This window comes from Suricata suricatta, chromosome 1, assembly GCF_006229205.1.
Source record: "Suricata suricatta isolate VVHF042 chromosome 1, meerkat_22Aug2017_6uvM2_HiC, whole genome shotgun sequence".
Classification (NCBI taxonomy): domain Eukaryota; kingdom Metazoa; phylum Chordata; class Mammalia; order Carnivora; family Herpestidae; genus Suricata; species Suricata suricatta.
In genome coordinates, this window is record NC_043700.1 from 76288261 (window position 1) to 76306174 (window position 17914).

At 41.6% G+C, this 17914-nt stretch overlaps 1 protein-coding gene across 2 annotated transcripts; it reads right to left on the bottom strand.

Annotated features, from left to right (window-relative positions):
• Positions 1–1406: 1406 nt before the first annotated feature.
• Positions 1407–15497, bottom strand: LSM6 (LSM6 homolog, U6 small nuclear RNA and mRNA degradation associated). Of its 2 annotated transcripts, none has more exons than XM_029940417.1 (4): positions 15374–15497; positions 6936–7051; positions 3606–3719; positions 1407–1693 (listed from the first exon to the last, which is right to left on the bottom strand). In XM_029940417.1, the coding sequence occupies exons 2-4, from the start codon at positions 7027–7029 to the stop codon at positions 1659–1661; spliced, it is 243 nt and encodes an 80-aa protein (XP_029796277.1). In that variant the 5' UTR covers positions 7030–7051; positions 15374–15497; the 3' UTR covers positions 1407–1658. The 2 variants fall into 2 exon arrangements, with proteins under 2 accessions (XP_029796277.1, XP_029796286.1); XM_029940426.1 differs by lacking the exon at positions 15374–15497 and adding an exon at positions 8563–8644.
• Between the last annotated feature and the right edge of the window lie 2417 nt (positions 15498–17914).

Below are 17914 nucleotides of genomic sequence, written 5' to 3' on the forward strand. Positions count from 1 at the left end.
GGTCGAAACAAGATGGCAGGAAGGAGAGCCAGAGCCCCAGGTGACCACAGGGGGCAGAATCCCACGGCCGCTCCTGTGGACGTGCAGCACGAGTGAGAATCATTTGTCTCAAATCACTGGAATCTGGGGGTTGTTTATGATTGATACACCGCTTGGGAAAAAAAGTTGTCCTGGTGATTTGTACTTACTGACTGAACCCTTTCAAGCCCCTGTCAAGAAGTGATAAATTATTGAGGCAGAGCCTAAAGTGTTTCCTTTTTGGTGCGCACACAGTAAAACCTTGTGAAATGTTTCTGTTCACCTTTCCTGAGTTATTAAAAAATAATTGTTTCCAATTACTCTGATCTTTAAAATAAAGCAAGACAAAATGCCACATATACTTCCCCAGAACAGGCCCCTCCCCTTTCCTCCCTCCTCCCTCTCCTGCCCCCACATCCCTCAAGCAGGCGATTGTTCGAAATCACACCACCGGCTCCTGGAACAGGAATGCTGCTCAGCTTGGGGAGGGAGAGAGAAGGAAGGCCAACATAACGTTCACACAATTGTCTGGTGTTCATTCAACCTCGGTGCCCAGATATATTTGTTGTTCCTAGAGACCGCATAAACTGCTCGGAGAATAAAGCAGGGTTGTGGAAATCTCATTAATAAACTGTGAAAACCCTCTCAGCAGGAGTCACATAATGCAGAGGGGCCGCCTTGTGCCAAGCAACTCGAATGCTTGGTGCTCTGCTCCCGGACGCCATCGCACTCCCACAGCTTGGATCTGAGAAAGGCTTCCGAGAGCCCCTCCCCAGTGGGGGTGAGGAGGAATTCTCCCCAATCGCAGGGAAGCAAGTGGAATCTGAGTAAGTTTACCAACTCCAGGTTTTGCTTTCATGGAAACCACTGCCAGACAGGCGTATGGACGTGACAGGCTCCTCCCCTACTGTGTGTCATAAAAATTAGAGGACACTGATGCCAACTCTCCTAACAGAAGGCAAGAAAATCTCACACGTCTAACTGCACAGAAGGAGGTGCAAGGTGACTGCAGACAGACCAGGCTTCACGGGGGCGCTTTGAGCTAACTGGAACGTGGGTCACCTTCAGAGTCCCCCCCCATTCAGATTCCCACTTCTTTTGTAGAAGTGCCACCGTCAGATCCCTAGCTTCTACTACTTTCTATCCAGGTGACAGAATCAGAGGCGGAAGCACTGGCCTCACAAACCCTTCTCAGCCTCAGACTGAAACCTGAGACCTTTGTGGCACATTTTCACTCAAGCATGTTGTGTGGCCAACCCAAGACGAGGGGATGAAGGAGCTCTCTGAAATGGTTTCAGCAGCAGCACATGCACCCTCTCATCAGACAAGTAAGTAAAGCAATCAGCGTGTATGCTGGAGTCCTGAGTTAAAAATCACGGACAGAGAAATCATTTTTCTTTCTTTTTTTATTCTTTTGCGTTCTACACACTGACACAGGTAAAAGGAAATGACCGAAACTTAAATAGGAAGGAACATGTTGTGTTACAATTGCATTATCACAATTCTGTACATTTCTCTTCCTTGCAGGTGAAAAATCACCAACTAATATGAAATGGGACAAGTGGAAGACACAAAGGAACTCTCCCAAAATCTCATAAAAAATATATTCAAGTATGAAAAGTATTGGCCTCTTGGTGTCTTCACATCCTTCTCTTCTGTGTACTTATATACAACACTGAAAAGAAAAAATACATACATTGAAAAAAACCTGTGCTTAAGTCGTGCAATAGCAAGTTCTAAAAGCAAATAGACATTGGCCCAACATCTCTGCAGATTTACAAGGAATTCTCATTCCACGCAGTATGTTCTAGGACAACTGAAAAACGATTTCATGAATCTAGATGTGGGTCTGATGCCGTACAGGCCTGTGTTCTAGAGCTGGCTCTGCATCTGACTGCAAACCGGGACCAGGATGATAAAACAAAATGGATGTGAAAATCCCTGGGATCTAAGAATGTTTTATAATTACAGCTATAAGAATTATGCTTGCAGTAAATCAGTAAATCCACCAGGCTAGATTTCACATTAACAATTACAAAACGTATTTCCATCCATCTCTCCAATAAAAACTCTAAAATTGCTGTTTACTATTTTAATCACAACAGGATAAATAAGAGCTGAGGAGTTTGGGTTTTTTTGTTTTGTTTTGTTTTTGCTTCTGTTCTTAATACTACAAGTTTTATTCCGAATTCTCTTTTCAAGTATCAACCCTTGGTGTTATCCGGTTTTGCTTACCTAGTCCTCTTGGGAACACCCAACTGAACTCTTCAGATTATGTGGTCCAGGAGAACGAGACGAAATGTGAAAACCAGCGGGCTCAGCCAGGCTTTCACCAGAGGTGTCCTCCCAACCCCCACCCCCTACCTACTCAGATTCCGACACAGCTCCTCAAAGTGACATTAAAAGGAATTTTGATCAAAGAACACAGCACAAATTAAACAAGTAAGTCGGGATCCTGTTTAAGAGACCAAGATGTGAATTTGGGGGCCTAAAGAAAACCACTGCTGATTACATCGTGGAAAAAGTTATATGAAGAGAATCACCAGAATGACAGCAAAACCATGCCTGGGAAACAGGACAAGCACTAGGTGGGGTGTGCACGTGACAGGATCCAGCCTGTCACCACTCACAGGTGACCACTGACATCAGGTGTTTGGAGGTGGGGAAAAAGCATAACATTTCTAGTAAATGGAGGGAGTAAAATAAGAATAATATAAAAAATAGAGAGGAAAATTTCCATGTTGGAAGGACTAAAAAGACAGCAGAAGATGTCAAAAAAGAGAGGATGTGAGAAACTCTGGTACCGTAAGAACAGGAGCTAGAATACCTACAATAAAAGTCAGGATATTTAGTTCAGAGCAGAGATCCAACTGTAAAGAGGGGGTGAAGAAATTACCCAGAGTTAAAGAACGCACATCAATAAAAAATCTGAACTCCATTTGAGGGATGGGACCAAAAAGCAGGGATGGGTCAAGGGTAATTACCACAGTTTTGATGTCTTTCCCTTGCCCCTGAGAAATTCAAACACAACTTTAATAATAATTGTATAAAACAAGGTAGTGAAAAGGAACTATAAGAATCATAGCAATATATTAGCAGAGTAACTTTAGAACCACATTTCCTATTTTGTCATTTTTTCGAAAAACTAAAGGATGTAAATCTCCACGTCCGGCATCTGAACGTTTAAGAGAAAGGACACGCAGGACAAGCTCACTGCCAAACGATGCAAACCAAAGACAGCGCGGAAGTAGGGCCATCCTTTCGGCTCCAACATCCAAAGTGAGAGGCAGTGTTGGGGGAAGATAATCAACCATATTCAGAAGAACCAGGTTCTGGGTCAGTATACCAATGCCCCTCGGTTCTTCCCTAGTAAAGAGAGGGAAGGTGAGAATGCCTATTCTAAAACTCCCGGAGGCATCTTAAAAAAACTGGTCACGATAAAGATCCGAGATATAAGAAGTTAAAATTAAACAAAGCAAAACTAAAACTAAACTTTCAAATTATGTAGAAAATCCGCTGGGGATCCTGATTATAAACAAAAAGGCTTATTTTGCATGTTACACAACTGTACAGTGAGAGAATATTACCATTGTTTCCACGGATAAAGGCATCTCCGTACTTATTCTTCAGCTGTCCATTTACATATTCTTCCGTCTGCTCCAAGGCTATATTCATGTAGCCATCCAGGCAAGCCAGGACCCCTGCAGCCAGATGTAGTCAAAGAGAAGATACTTAAAGCAAATAAGAGTTGAAAATTACAGGGTATACCTCTGAGCTGACAATCTCTTTATTTGTTAGCTCTTACATGCTTAATATAAAAACTCGCACTGTAAATGAAACTCAGTCGGTTCATTCGGTGCCAGTGTGAAGGAGGGCTAAGCATGCAGTGTGAAAGCAGTCACATACCCACGGCTAACAGGAAAAACGCCAAACTATCACTTGCTTCGTGGTAGGTGTGATAACAACAGCAAGTTCTAAAGCCTTCCCAAGAATAACGGAACAAGCGTATTCCAAATAAAACGCCATTCTTTGAAAGCTAAAATCGGAGTGGGCAGTTACGCAGGGACAAATGACCAGTGGCCAAGACTCCTCGCTTCCAGTGGTGTTTCTTACTCGAGCCGCTAAGTGAAATATGGGTCTGGCAGATTTATTGCATTCTTTTGCAACATCTACTGCAGCAGATGAATGTACTCCAGGGTTAAGAGGAAGTCTCCACAATCTGTTAAAATAATAGAAGAGGAGACAGCAGGTGCTCCTGAAGGCACATCTTAAAGCTGTGACTCACAGTGAAGAGCAGCTTGAGAAGACAGGGCAACATATTGCATTATAACACATCCCTTTCTGTTTTGTCACAGTTAGAATATTTTCAAGTCCAGACTAATATAGAAAAGTGGCCCAAGACATTCTGAGGAGCTGCTAGGGAAAAACTGAGTGAATCTTTTTAATTGTGTTAAAATGGTATCACTTGTGTAAAATTTGCCCTGATCATTTGTTTTTTTCAAAAGATGAAAATCTGTAAGCCTCTAACGCTGGGTCTCTAACTTAAAGTGGTATTTTCTAGAACAAAAATAGGTGAAAACAAACAGTACAAATTTGATTCAATTAGTCGATGGCTTCATTTGGCCTCCACTTCATTAATATGCTCCTCACTCTGCCTCTGCCCCCATTTTCCTCTAAACAAAAACGTTTCTTTTCCCAATTGTGTGTGTCATGAGAACACAAGACGTTAATCTAACGGAATTCTGCTAGAAGCTGTACGCTTTCAAAGAACCAGAATAGATTATGAACAATTACTAACAATTATTTCCTATCAAAAGAAAGTTTAAGATGTAACTTTATAGTTTATTTCCTGCTACATCATTTTATATCAAAACCATAATCCTAAACAGGCAGGAAACTTCTGAAACATGATATGCAAATCTGTCTGAAACTAAACCAAAAACATTTCAAAATGAAATATTCGCTAATAAAAATATCCCTTCTCCTCACAAAGGTTGTTGTAAGAAAAAGATTCCAGGAGGTTGTAATTCCCCCTCCCTTCTCTAAGGGATAAACTGCTATGAATAACAGAAGAAACAAAGTTTTCTTCAAACATCAAGAGAAATTGTTAGAGAGAGCTGGGCTTTTTAATTTAATCATTATGGTTACTAGCCATGTGAAAGGCTGTTCGGCGTCACTAGTAAACAAAGAAACAGAAATAAAATGAAACTATTACTTTGCCAATTAGAATGGAAAAGTTGAAAACAAGGCTGATACAAGGTTGGTGAAAACACAGAGAAGACTAAGCCCATCTGCCCCGAGGGCCATCGGCGAGCTCATTACCACAGAAACCCCAGCCCAGGGAGTTTCTTCTAAAGAAATACTTGGACAAGTGTTCAAAATACATGGCAAAGAAGCAGAGTTGTTTACTTAAAACAGCAGAAACTTGGTAAACACCTACAGGCCCACTAACAGGAAACCGCCTAAAAGCAAAAAGCAAAGCGGCGGTCCTCCATACCAGGTACTCCTCTGCAGCATTAAACATTCTAAGTGTCAGAGAACTGAATGCCTTTCTTACTGTAAGAAAAGAAAATCAGGGTGTATGCACAGATGATCCCATTTATATAAAATTATGTTCTAGGGACACAGGTCCCAATTAGTAAGCCTGATTATCTGGATTATCTGGAAAATTTGGGGCGACTGCTTTTCCTATATACTTTTCTTCATTATTTGCTTTGAACTTTCTTTAAAAAACAGAAAGAAAAACACATACATTACCTTTACAAATTCAAGAAATTTCCCTAATGAGTACACAGAAAAAAAGTCAGGCTAGGCTGGCTAATCTCCTTAATGAAGTAGATTCTGAATATTATGTCCCCACCCTAAACAACTGCTGAATATGTCCACATCTCTCAAAATCTGGTGTCCCCTTTGGGCCCAAGTTTATGGGTGTCAAGTACATAGAGACTTTCTATCTCAGTATTCAGTACAAACCCATTAGTTCCACTATAAAAGTCAAATTAAACTGGAGATAGGCTATTGATATCAAGAAACTAAAGCAGTACAAAAACAGAAGAGTGATTTCTTAACAAGGCTTTTAAGTTAAGCCTGAGTCGGGAGTCGTAGCTCCTCCCTTACTAGATGGGGATAAACAGGTACCTCTAAGGATTTACACCGGAAATTGAAATGATTAGCACACAACAGACACACAGTAAGTTCTCAGTAAAATTACATTTGCATGTATGGAAAGAGGAAAAAGCTCAAGATCACTATCATCATTCAGAAAAGAGACAAAGAAAAGGCTTTCTTCTGCTAATGAATTAGTTACCTGCACCTGTGAAATATTCCAGGTAATTAAACATACTTAAATTTCAGAAGATTAGGAATTTAGCAACTTTTAAAAATGGCATGTGATACCATTCCTCCCACAAAGTTAATTTCAGTAGTGTCACAGCCTCTTAAAAAGAACATTCTCTAAAAGAAGAGAAAAGTGTGTTTGGATACCACGTTCATCCCAAGAGTGGGAAGTTCATGTTGTAAAATGATACTGTCTAAATAGCTGCTTGTCAATCTTGAATATTTCTGCAAAAATGAAAGCTGCTGGGCTAAGGTGTTCTGTATCCAGTTAGTAATTTACGCCCGAGGCGACTGAGGATCCTGGCTCTTCCCAGGGAGCTTAGGCTCCCACAGCCTCAAAGCACAGACATGAGGCAGGCGGCGGTCACACAGATCACAGCGGGAGTCAGAAGCACACACTCTGCTATCTGCACTGACTCCAAAAGGAACTATCTCAGGTGTAGAAAAAGAAAGGGGCATAAAAACTACCGAGAACCCAAGCATTTTTGGTCTCCTGGGTATTTTACGGTATTAATAAAAACGACTTAAGTTCTATTTACTTATTTAGTTGCACCAGTGAGGCTGAAGCATGAAAAGATTACCTCGATAATCCACTCCAGAATTCAATTTTACCACAACTGGTCGTCCGATGATTTGTTTTAAGAAGTCACTGGGGGTTTGCTTCCGTAGGCTCATTTTAACAATCCTGATCAAAAAGCTGAAAAGGCATAATAAAAGTAAAGGCAAAAATTAATTATTCAACAACAACACAAAGCCTGGAAACCTTTCACATATTTGTAGGAAGTCAAGTATCAAAGGGCCAGAGATGAAGACAACATCGTTCACCACTGCGACCACAACGGGGCAAACATGTTTCCAGCACTTCCAGCCAGGTACTAAGGGAATGCATTATGTCACGCCGTTACCCCACAGCAACCCTCTGCCCCAGCTTCCCCACGGCTCCCTGCGTGGACAGAGCCCCGCTTCTTCATCACTTGTCACTACTGTGTCATACACAGCCAGTATACGCATTACAGCCACGGCTACCTCCATCATTTGCTAAATGCTTATTCTATGCTGAGCATTCTAACATCCTTATAAACACTATCACCTTTGATCTTTTTATGAACCCTGTTAAGAACTTCTTAATACCTCCATTTTGCTAATGAAAATAAAAGCTCAAAAAGCTAAAATAATCTGCCCCCCAAATGTGACGGAACCAACATTCAAGCTCACATCAGTCATATTTTAAAGTCTATGTTACACAATGTAGACATATTTACAAACAACTGATGTCAAAATAGTGTTTCTGAAAATCATTGTAATCATAATTGAGAGCTAGAATTTGAGTGTACTGTATGTCAGTACTTATCTAAGCATTTTTTATGTCTCAATCCATTTAAACCTCACTACCTTATGCAGCAGGTAGTTTTTAATCTTCATTTTACAGATGAAGAAAAAGACAGAGGTTCTGCTCTGGTCACATGGCTAGTAAGTGGATGACCATTCCATGCTCTTAATCATAACTTTATATAGCCACCTGAAAGTTGCTAATGCAGCCAGAGATTTTGATTTACTCTATTATAATAAAGATGTACACTCTATATAATTTTTTTAATTTTAATCACCTGGTGCTCATCACAAGTGTACTCCTTAATCCCCATCATCTATTTCACCTATCTCCCCCCGCCCCCCACTCCCCTCTGGTAACCATCAGTTTGTTCTATAAAGAATTGGTTTCTTGGTTTGTCTCTTCTTTTCCCTTTGCTTGTTTGTTTTGTTTCTTAAATTACATATATGAGTGAAATCACATGGTGTTCGTCTTTCTCCCGACTGGCTTATTTCACTTCTGCATTACTAATATTCTCTAGCTCCATCCATGTCATTGCAAATGGCAAGATTTCATTCTTTTGACAGCTGAATGACATTCCATTATATATATACACCACCTCTTCTTTATCCATTTATCAGTTGATGGACACTTGAGCTGCTTCCAGAATTTGGCCATTATGACAATGCTGCTATAAATAAATATGGGAGTGCATATATCCCTTTGAATTAATGTTTTCATATTCTTTGGTAAGGACTTTCATAGGGAAGTTCTATTTTTAACTTTTAAAGGAACCTCCATACTATTCTCTAGAGTGGCTGTACCAGTTTGCATTCCCACCAAAAGTGCGATAGGGTCCCTTTTTCTCCACATCCCTGCCAACACCTGTTGATTCTTACATTGTTGATTTTAGTCTTTCTGATAGGGGTGATGTGATATCTCATTGTGGTTTTGATTTGCATTTCTTTGATGATCAATGAGGAGCGTCTTTTCATGTGTCTGTTGGCCATCTGTATGTCTTCTTGGGAGAAATGCCTGTTCATGTCTTCTGCCCATTTTTTAACTGGGTTACTTGTTTTCTGGGTGTTGAGTTTCAGGTTTTTTTTTTTATAGATTTTAGATACTAAACCCTGTATCACACGTCTCTTGCAAGTATCTTCTTCCATTCCATAGTTTGCCTTTTAGTAAGAAAAAGATTTGGGTATAAAATTCAAGACTAGGTCTCTGAAATACAAAGCATTATATACTCAAATCAAACATACAAAGTTGCCAAAGACTCCTTTCAGAACTCATCTTGTTATATAACAGTTAGCAGGCTCAAAATATCTGGTAAACAAATATAACAAAACTGTAGCTACTTAGGCAAAAACTGACAGTAAATGGACTCTAAAAATTAATTTTTCTGTTTCAGTCAAATGCAGCTATCATTTAGTAGCCGTATAACATTGACACTTAAAAATCAATATGGATACAATATTTTAAGAACTCTCCTCAAGAACTCAAATTGTTTTCCATCAAAATTTTCATAATGCATTCTTCCAGAAATAGCCCAGCTTATCTCACTCCAAGTCTGTTCACTCAATGCTGTGAATTCAAGGTTAGGAACATCGTTTGGAGATTTCCTCAGTGAGTCTGTGCTGGCTCAGCAGTTTGGGTAAGGCAGAATGCTAGGTTGTTGGCTTTTCCATCCTTCAACAAACACATGCATGTCTGCACATATTTTCAAAGAAATTCGCAAACATGTCATTCACACAGGTTCTGACCTTAAAGAACTTAGAATCCAGAAGAATTTAAACTCTTGTTCAAAGAGTATGAGTAAACAAATGTGATTATAATTTCAGTAAAATCATTTTCTTGAACCGCAAAAAGTCAACATCCTAAGTTAAATAAAAGAAATAAAAATTTCACAAAGTATTCTTAAATTTGGAGCTGTTATTTGGACCATTCCCTGCTTCATCTCCCCAAGACTTGAAAGATTTTTAAAATGTGATCAGCTAATTATTTTACTCAGCAAATTTTAATTTAACTTTTCCACTGGATTGTCAGTTTATTTTTGCAGCTACAGTCTCAAGAGAGTACTAGAATTACAACCACTATTCAGTCAAGACTCAGACCACACAACAATTTTATTTATGCTGTTTGAACACAAGAAAAAATATTACAAAGTAAATCCTGTAACAGATTCAGCACTCTTGATGAGTTTAGTAAAAACAAACAAATCTTCCCATTCCTCTATAAACTGCCTTATTTATGTCCTGAACATGTGCTGTTTTGTGGTTGAACAGGCCTAGACAGACTATTAACCCCGAAGGCCTGATAGAGACTCAACTCATGAGTCAGGCTCATTTCCTATTCGATGGGAAATCCCATTACGGTACTTCCTAGGTATAAGACTTGAGATGAAAATAGCTATTTATCTTGTGGTAAAAAAAAAAAAAAAAGCACTACTATGCACTGTCATGTGAAAATCTAGTCAACAGAAATACTATCAACCACCTTGTCCAAAGTTAAGTTAATGACAGAAAGAAAGACCACAAACCTCAACAACTGCTGGTATTTATTTTAAAAATGCTACTCATCTTCTTTCTTCACCTTTTTAAAAAGCATCAATAGTATTCTTCTAAGCTCATCAAAGATCACACCTCTGCCATTAAGCCCTATCTTTACTCCAATTAACATCAATCTCTTCCTGAAGGCATTCAACACTTGTAACTTTCGTGCAGTGCCTAAGTGTCAGGCACAGAGGCTGGGGGTGTGACACTAATGAGACACAGTCTTGGGTCCTCAGAGTTTACGCTCCAGAGCTGGCACAAGAACAGGCCAATGGAGAACTTTTCAAAAAGTTGTATGTATTTGGATAGAATTATGCAGGGAGCAGCACACAGAGAGGCTCGGTTAGTGCAGACTTGAGGGGGGTCAAAGGCTTTCTGACACCTGGGCCGAGTGGGAAGGAAAAGGAGTCCACTGACTGAAAGGACAAAAGTCGTAGCAATGGCAGCGGACAGCGTGTTTGGGTTTGAGAAGAAATGCTACACAGGCCAGGAAGACAAAATGCAGCTGCGGGAGAAGGGCCACATTCCTGGCAAGCAGAGCAGGTCACGCTAAAAGAGCTTGGGCTTGAGCCGGCAGGTCAGCTCCCCAGACATCAGTCGACTGGCTCACGTGGGGATTCTGATTCAGGGCGTTCGAGGAAGAAGCCTGCAATGGCTTGCACGTGCCCAGCAGATTCTTCTGAACCGGCTAGTGTGGGGAATGCTGTGTCAGTCGTGGGGAACATGGGAGGGCTCTAAGCAGAGACCTGCATGAGGTCCGCCATCCACCTTCCATTGCAGAGTGGAGGTGACCGGCTCACTTAGTCTGGCGGGTGAGTTTCCCACTGGGTTGTATTTGCTATCACCTGTCACTCGTCTCTTTCATATTCTCTACTCTTTTTTTATACGAGTCTTTTCTCCCTCAAAAGACTGTGAGCCACATGAGAGGAAAGTCTAATACCAAGCTTCTCATTTATTCTCCAGGACATCTTCATTCTGCAGAATCTCTTGGGAAAAAAAAAAAAAACATTTAAAAGTTATTTGAAAAGAGCGTGGTTGCTTCAAACACATTTTATCCATCACTTTAGGAGGCCACGTCTCTTACATTCATCTTCATTAGGTTTCCTGGGTACTCCCTGTTACTTAATGACTGGCCCATAAATCCATTTTGTATGAGTAAATTGGTCTCAACATCACAATTTTTCCCATCACTTGGCTCACATAATTTTAAGTGTTCATCTTTTAAATTGCTTAAGGCAGAAGGAACAGTTCTGACCATTTCTGAAGCGAGAGAAAAGCCTCTTGAACCATAAACACATAAGAGGAAAAAGGCCTCCTTTCTGCAGGGTCACCTTGATAAGACTTCTCCCTTCAAAAATAAAGCCATAATCACCTCTACGCCTCTCTCCCTCCCCTGACTCCTACTCAGGCTTGTTTTAAATGACCTATTTTCAGAAATGGCTATTAAGTCAAAGGCTGTATATTTTCTACCAGAAGCTACTGAGATGAGAGGTCCAGTGAAAGAACATCTGCAAACGGCCCTGCAGAGAGTTTCTTTCCTTTTTTTTTTTTTTTTTTAGTAAAAGAATAGGGAGAAAACCAAACTTTATTCCTCCAACTATGTACGTTAGATTCACCAGCAATTCACACAGTAACCCTGCAAGGTGATAAGCACAAGTCAGGCTTTCGGTCCCAAAGCCTAAGCCCTTTCAAAGCTGCCCTTCTGAGTGTGTCTAGATCCTCCTGCTAAACCTGGGGAATGGCCACAGTCATGCGTGGAGATGTCAGTGGAGATCTGGGTGGAGAGTAGGGGCACCGGAGGGAAAATGCCTAAAGTGACAAATAGTCTGTGAAGATATACAATGGTCAAAGGTTCAGAAGTAGGTCTGATGTGATTTTGAGTTATGTCATTGAGCAGAAGACATGCAAATCCTGGCTTCCTGGCAATGTTTACCAGTAAACTTTCACCTATTCGTAGAATAGGTGGCTTAGGGTGGAAAAAAAAATTTGAAAAGCAAAAACAACCATGATGAAGCAGAGCATTACAACCCAAGTAAACACAGCTCGAGGCTGAGAGGGCCTGACACTGAAGCAGCTCCCCAAACATCTCTCTTCTGAGACAGGGGCGTCCCCGGCCTCCTTCTGAAGGCTTCACACCAACGCCTCGCCCCACGCAGCAGGGGCTGCTTTCCTCACCCCTCACCTGTGAGCCAGGGACCCCAGCACTGAGTACACTTTCTACTTCCCAGGCTGTGCTGTAGTCTTCCTGTCGACCAGTCTTCCTCTTCCCTCAGAGGCAAGGGAAATGGGATCCTTGGTCCGTAAGCTCCCTAGCCAAGCCTGTGGGGGCATTTAACGTCAGTGCCAAGGATAATCCCTGTCACTTTCTCCCCACTCCACAAACTATGGGTATAGTAACGATCATGGTATCCTCTGTGCGCTTAAATAGCTATAGCACAGTAATAATGCTGTCACTGACCATCAAATAAAAGGACGAAGAAAACGGAAATGCTTCTGTGTTGTCTAGGAACCAGCTGCATCGAGTCAAAAAGAGATGCTTGTTAAAATGCAGATTCCTGAAGCCTCCTGCTAATCGGACTCCCAGGGCAAGGGGGCACTGTGACATTTTCATAAAGTTCTCCAGGTGATTCCTGTAAGCAAGTGAGGACATTGGGAAATGTCTGGAGACATTCTGGAGAAGGGTGGTGCTGCTGATATCTAGTAGACGGAGGCCAGGGGCGTTGCTTCACAGTCCACAAACCTTAAGAAAGCCCTCCACAACGAAGGATTATGTGGCCCAAAATGTCAACTGAGGTTGAAAAACTCTGCTATAAACCCTAAATCAAAAAAAACCACTGTTCTCTGGTCTTAAAGCAACAAGGAGTTTTTGGGGCACCTGGGTGGTTCAGTTGGTTGAGCATCCGACTTTGGCTCAGGTCATGATCTCACGATTGATTTGTGAGTTCAAGCCCCACGTTGGGCTCTGTGCTGAAGGCTCAGAGCCTGGAGCCTGCTTCAGATTCTGTGTCTCCCTCTCTGTCTCTCTGCCCCTCCCCTGCTTGTCCTCTCCCTCTCTCTCCCTCTCCCTCCCTCCCTCTCTCTCTCAAAAATACATAAACATTTAAAAAGAAAACATTTTAAAGCAACAGAAAGTTTTTAAAAACCTTCAAGGTATAATAAATGAGAACAAACAGCTGAATCCTAACCAGATAATAGAGTACAAATTATAACTTATTAGATATTTTATCCTGACATAAAGAGAATCTGAAAACAACTGTCAAAAATCTTGGGGGCACCTGGGTGGCTCAGTCAGTTGAGTGTCCAACTTTGGCTCAGGTCATGATCTCAGTTTGAGTTTGAGCCCCACATCGGGTTTGCTGCTGTCAGTGCAGAGCCTGTTTCGGATCCTCTGTCCCTCTCTCTCTCTCTCTCAAATATGAATAAACATTTAAAAGATTTAAAAAGGAAAACCTTGAAAGAATTGCCATTATAAATAATGGACTTCTGGTCCTAGTCATGAAAATGGTCCATTTCCCATTTTTCGGTGTTACAGTTCCCTCAGATCATTACATTCTTTGTTCTCTGGTACAAGTCTAAAAGGACAGAATAATCCAAATGATGTGTATTTTTTTCTTTAATTCTCATACCAAGTACGCCACAGTTTATTGAGAGACCACCCAATGCAGCACCAGAGGTACTCACTTGGGAGACCGGAAACCTGAGTTCTAATCCCAGTTCTGCTACTTAATTTAGCTGTATGCCTTGGATAACTACTCATTTCACCTCTCCAGGCCCCAGGTTCCTCATCTGCAAAATAAGGGAGTTATGCTAGATGATCACTTAGAGAACATCTTGCTCTAACACTCAGCCTATGCTGACTTATGCTCCAATAATACACTCACACACCGAAATAATCCTCTAGACTCCTGCACAAAATTCAATCGGAATTGTTAAACACCACCATAAAAAAGAGAGAGAGGGAGAGAGGGGCTGATGTTATTAGAAATGTATTATGAGCTTTCTTACTTCTGGGGAAAACAGGCACTATCATACATGAATGATGTAAACCACTAAAACTTGTCTGGAAAACAATTTGGCAGTGGGTATGAAGATCTAAAAAGACCTTAGTAGAACGCAGCATCTACTGTAATAATTTCACTTCTCCGAATCTAGTCCAAGTAAATAATCTGAAACATAGTTTTTTCTTTTAAGTTTATCAAAGTATTACCTGGGATGCTAAAATGAAGCAAAAATTCACAAACACTCTAAATGCCTCACAGTCGGGCAACGGTTGAATTTATGGGACCCACACAATGATAGAATAGGTAGCCAATCAAAAGACAAAAAATTAAAGTGTTTAGGAAGAACTTTTAAATGAAAGTGGACAACTGAATGTACTGTTAACTGATAAAACAAGTAGAGTAAAATACACAAAAGAAATGACAGTAGAAAAGGTTTCAGTGAATATTACTTGCTTTACTAAATTCTTCTATGTTTTCAATAATCCTGTATTACTAAGGCGTTGGGGGGGCACACTAAATCACTACCCATCTTATCTGTATCAGCCTAATTCTAGACTCTAAAAATACCTGCAATGAGCGCGCGCGCTCACCTACACACAAAAGTCCTGGTGATAGGACTTAACCCCATAAAACCGTGGGCACCCGAAACCTGAGACCTGGGTAAGGCGAAGCGGACTGGTCCAGCTCCGAATTCCGGAGGGGAGGGAGCGGAACCACCCGGACGCAGTCAGTGTAGCCCCGGAGTCCTGGGAACCAGGCGAAGCCTACCCGTGTATTCGGGGCCCGCTTTCTCTCCCAATCCGCAGGCTAAGGTCGGGTTCCCTCGGGAACTCCTACACCAGGATTGGTCTCGGAAGCCAACTCGGTGGGGCCAGGCAGCTGCGGTTCATCCCCGCCTGGTCTAGACGCCCGCCCCCCCCCCCGAAGGGGTGCCGCAATGGTGCGAGCGGGGGGGCCTCATGGTCTGCGACCACGGATCTCTTGCTCTCTGGCCTTTCCAGGAGCCGAAGAGACCGTGAGCGCGGCATTTTGCTGGCATCCGCCATCCTCGAGCTCAGGAATCCACGCTGACCCAGATCCGGGCTTCTACTCCCCAAACCGGCCCGGGGCGAGCGAACACTGGGGCCTCGAACCTCCCGCAAGGCCGCGTGGCTCACCTGGTGGCCGGGATCCAATCCTCCGCTCCAGCAGCGCCACTAGCCCGCCTCCGCGGACAACGGGGGTGAAACCGAAAGTGAAACTGCAGAGGCAGGTGGCACTTTCCTGGGGAACAAATTGCTGCCTTTCTTGGCTACGGCAGCCCGCGAGGACCAAAAAGGCCAGACTTCTCCGGAACGCGCGAACCAGGAATCTTGTTTTGCCCAAAGGCGAGGTTGGTGCTTTGGAGGTCAAAGTAGGAAGCGCGGGTGCTGTCTCTTCTAACAGACGGCAAACACCCTTAAAAAGGAAAACTGGAAGTGATCTTTTAACCAGGATTTCCTTTAGGAAGAAATGCAAGAAAGAGTTTGAAGCCATACTAAACTAAATTTTACTGCTACACGTACCTACCCAGGAAGGTCCTTAATTAAGTTAATGCAAATAAATAAATAAAACAGGCAGCCTCCAATCTTCAAATCCACTTTTGGGTTTTGATAAAGTGTGTGAAGATGAAGTCATAGCAAAAGATTGTTTCCATGGCAACGTTAATTGCCACAAAAGGAATTAAAATCACTAAAGTAACTCTGTATTATAATGGCATAAATTGCTTTCCATTACAATCTAGTTCTAATTGGAAATGGTGTGCAGACACTATTTAAGTGCTACTTTGGAAACTTGGTTTGGAATTTTGCATGAATTCTCAATATTCTTGCTGTTAATGGAAAGAGCGAAGAAGAAGAAAACTGTTAAACCAAGACTTGATTCCTTTTTTCCTTACCTCCATGCCCTCATCGACTGAAAACTTATACCTTAATTCTATTTATGATTTGTACCACTATAAACAAAAAAATAGCCTCTTTAAAAAGACTTTTAATTAACCTTGTTAACTGTTATGTATCTAAGATCAGAATTTTTTTCTATGATAAAAATGAGTTTCCTCTCTTGTAAATATCTCCTAGTTAAAGAGATAGGCTCTTTGATACGGCCGACAGAGAACAACTGGGTGTGACTTGATGGAAAAAAGAGAGTTTCTTAGGGGCACCCGGTGGCTCAGTCAATTGGACTTCCAGGTCCTGGATTTGAACCTGGTCTCCCTCCGGCTCTGTGTCTGTGCTTACAGCTCGAAACTCAGAGCCTGAAGTCTGTTTGGGATTCTGTGTCTCCCTGTCTTTCTGGCCCTCCCCAGGTCATGCTCATGAGCTTTCTCTTTCTCTCTCTCTCAAAAATAAATAAACATTAAAAAATAAAAGAGAGAGAGATTTCCTTATAACCCTTCTGTAAAAGCTCACTTTGGGTAAAAACCCAGCATTACAGATTCATTGAAAAGGCTGTATTTGAAGTTCTTACAGTATAAAATATAATGTTAAAAAAAGTTAAGTATCATTTAAATAATTATCTGTAAAGAACAAACATAATAGGGATACCTAGGTGGCTCATTCTGTTAAACATCCAATTCTTGGTTTCAGCTCAGGTCATGATCTCAAGTTTCATGAGTTCAGGCCCCTGGCCAATGCAGAGCCTTCTTGGCTTCTTGGGATTCTCTCTCTCTCTCCCTCTCTCTCTGTCTCTTTCTCTCTCTCTCTCTCCTCTCTTTCTCTCTCTCTCTCTCCTCTCTTTCTCTCTGACCCTCTCCACTCACACTGCCTCTCTCAAAATAAATAAATAATCTTTAAAAAAACGTTTAGAAAAGAATGAACCTGATAGAATATAAAGCCCTGTCCCCAAAAGCCTTCTTCACAAAAGACTTCACATTGTTCCATGTTACTCAGCAGTTGTTTCAGTTGTTAAAAAAGAATTGTTTGGCTCATAGCCGTTCCTCCATTACCACAGAATCCTGATGGACTCACTAAGACTGGTGTGGTGGGTTTGGAACAATGAGGAGTTTTAAGATCATGGTTCATCTGCAGAGGTAGTTGCAAACTTTTTCAAGGGGCATGGACCTATAAAGGCCCAACTAGACAAACGGGGTGGGCACAGTGAGCTACTTCAGGAGCCAACAAGGGTATTGAAATGTGGCTGTGCCCAGAACCCCCTTAGCAGCTTATACCTGGCTTTTCCTGATTCGCAAGGCAACTCTCCATATTTCCCAAGTTTTTCTTTTGTATCTTTTATTACACAAAGAAAACATGTGCAAGACTTTTTCTGAACGCTAGTCCACCAAGAACTAGTCTTCAAAACCCTGAATGCAAACATTCGTTTATTTTAACGAGCCCTAAAGTCATATTGTTTGACAAGATTTAGTTTAGCTTACACAGTTTAGTTTAGCTTAGGTATTACAATTGACAAGCCTATACTGATGCATCCTTACCACCCAACTATCAGTCCACAGTTTGTATTAGGGTTCACTTTTGGCATTGTGCCTTCTATGAGTTTTAAGAAACATGTAATGACATGTATCCATTGCCATAGTACCATGCAGAGTATTTCCACTACCCCAAAAATCCTCTGTTCATCCCTCTTTCTCCACTAACCCCTGACAACCCCTGGTCTTTTTACGTTCACCTTGATTTTCCCTCTTCCAGAATATCACAAAGCTGGAATCATATAGTATGTAGCCTTTT

Coding starts and splice junctions, on each gene's coding strand:
- LSM6 (XM_029940417.1), bottom strand. CDS start 7,029: ATGAGCCTACGGAAGCAAACCCCCAGTGACTTCTTAAAACAAATCATC. Junction 3,720..6,935: donor TTCTGGAGTGGATTATCGAG/GTAATCTTTTCA, acceptor ATCTGGCTGCAG/GGGTCCTGGCTTGCCTGGAT. Junction 1,694..3,605: donor CTTTATCCGTGGAAACAATG/GTAATATTCTCT, acceptor TTTTCTTTTCAG/TGTTGTATATAAGTACACAG.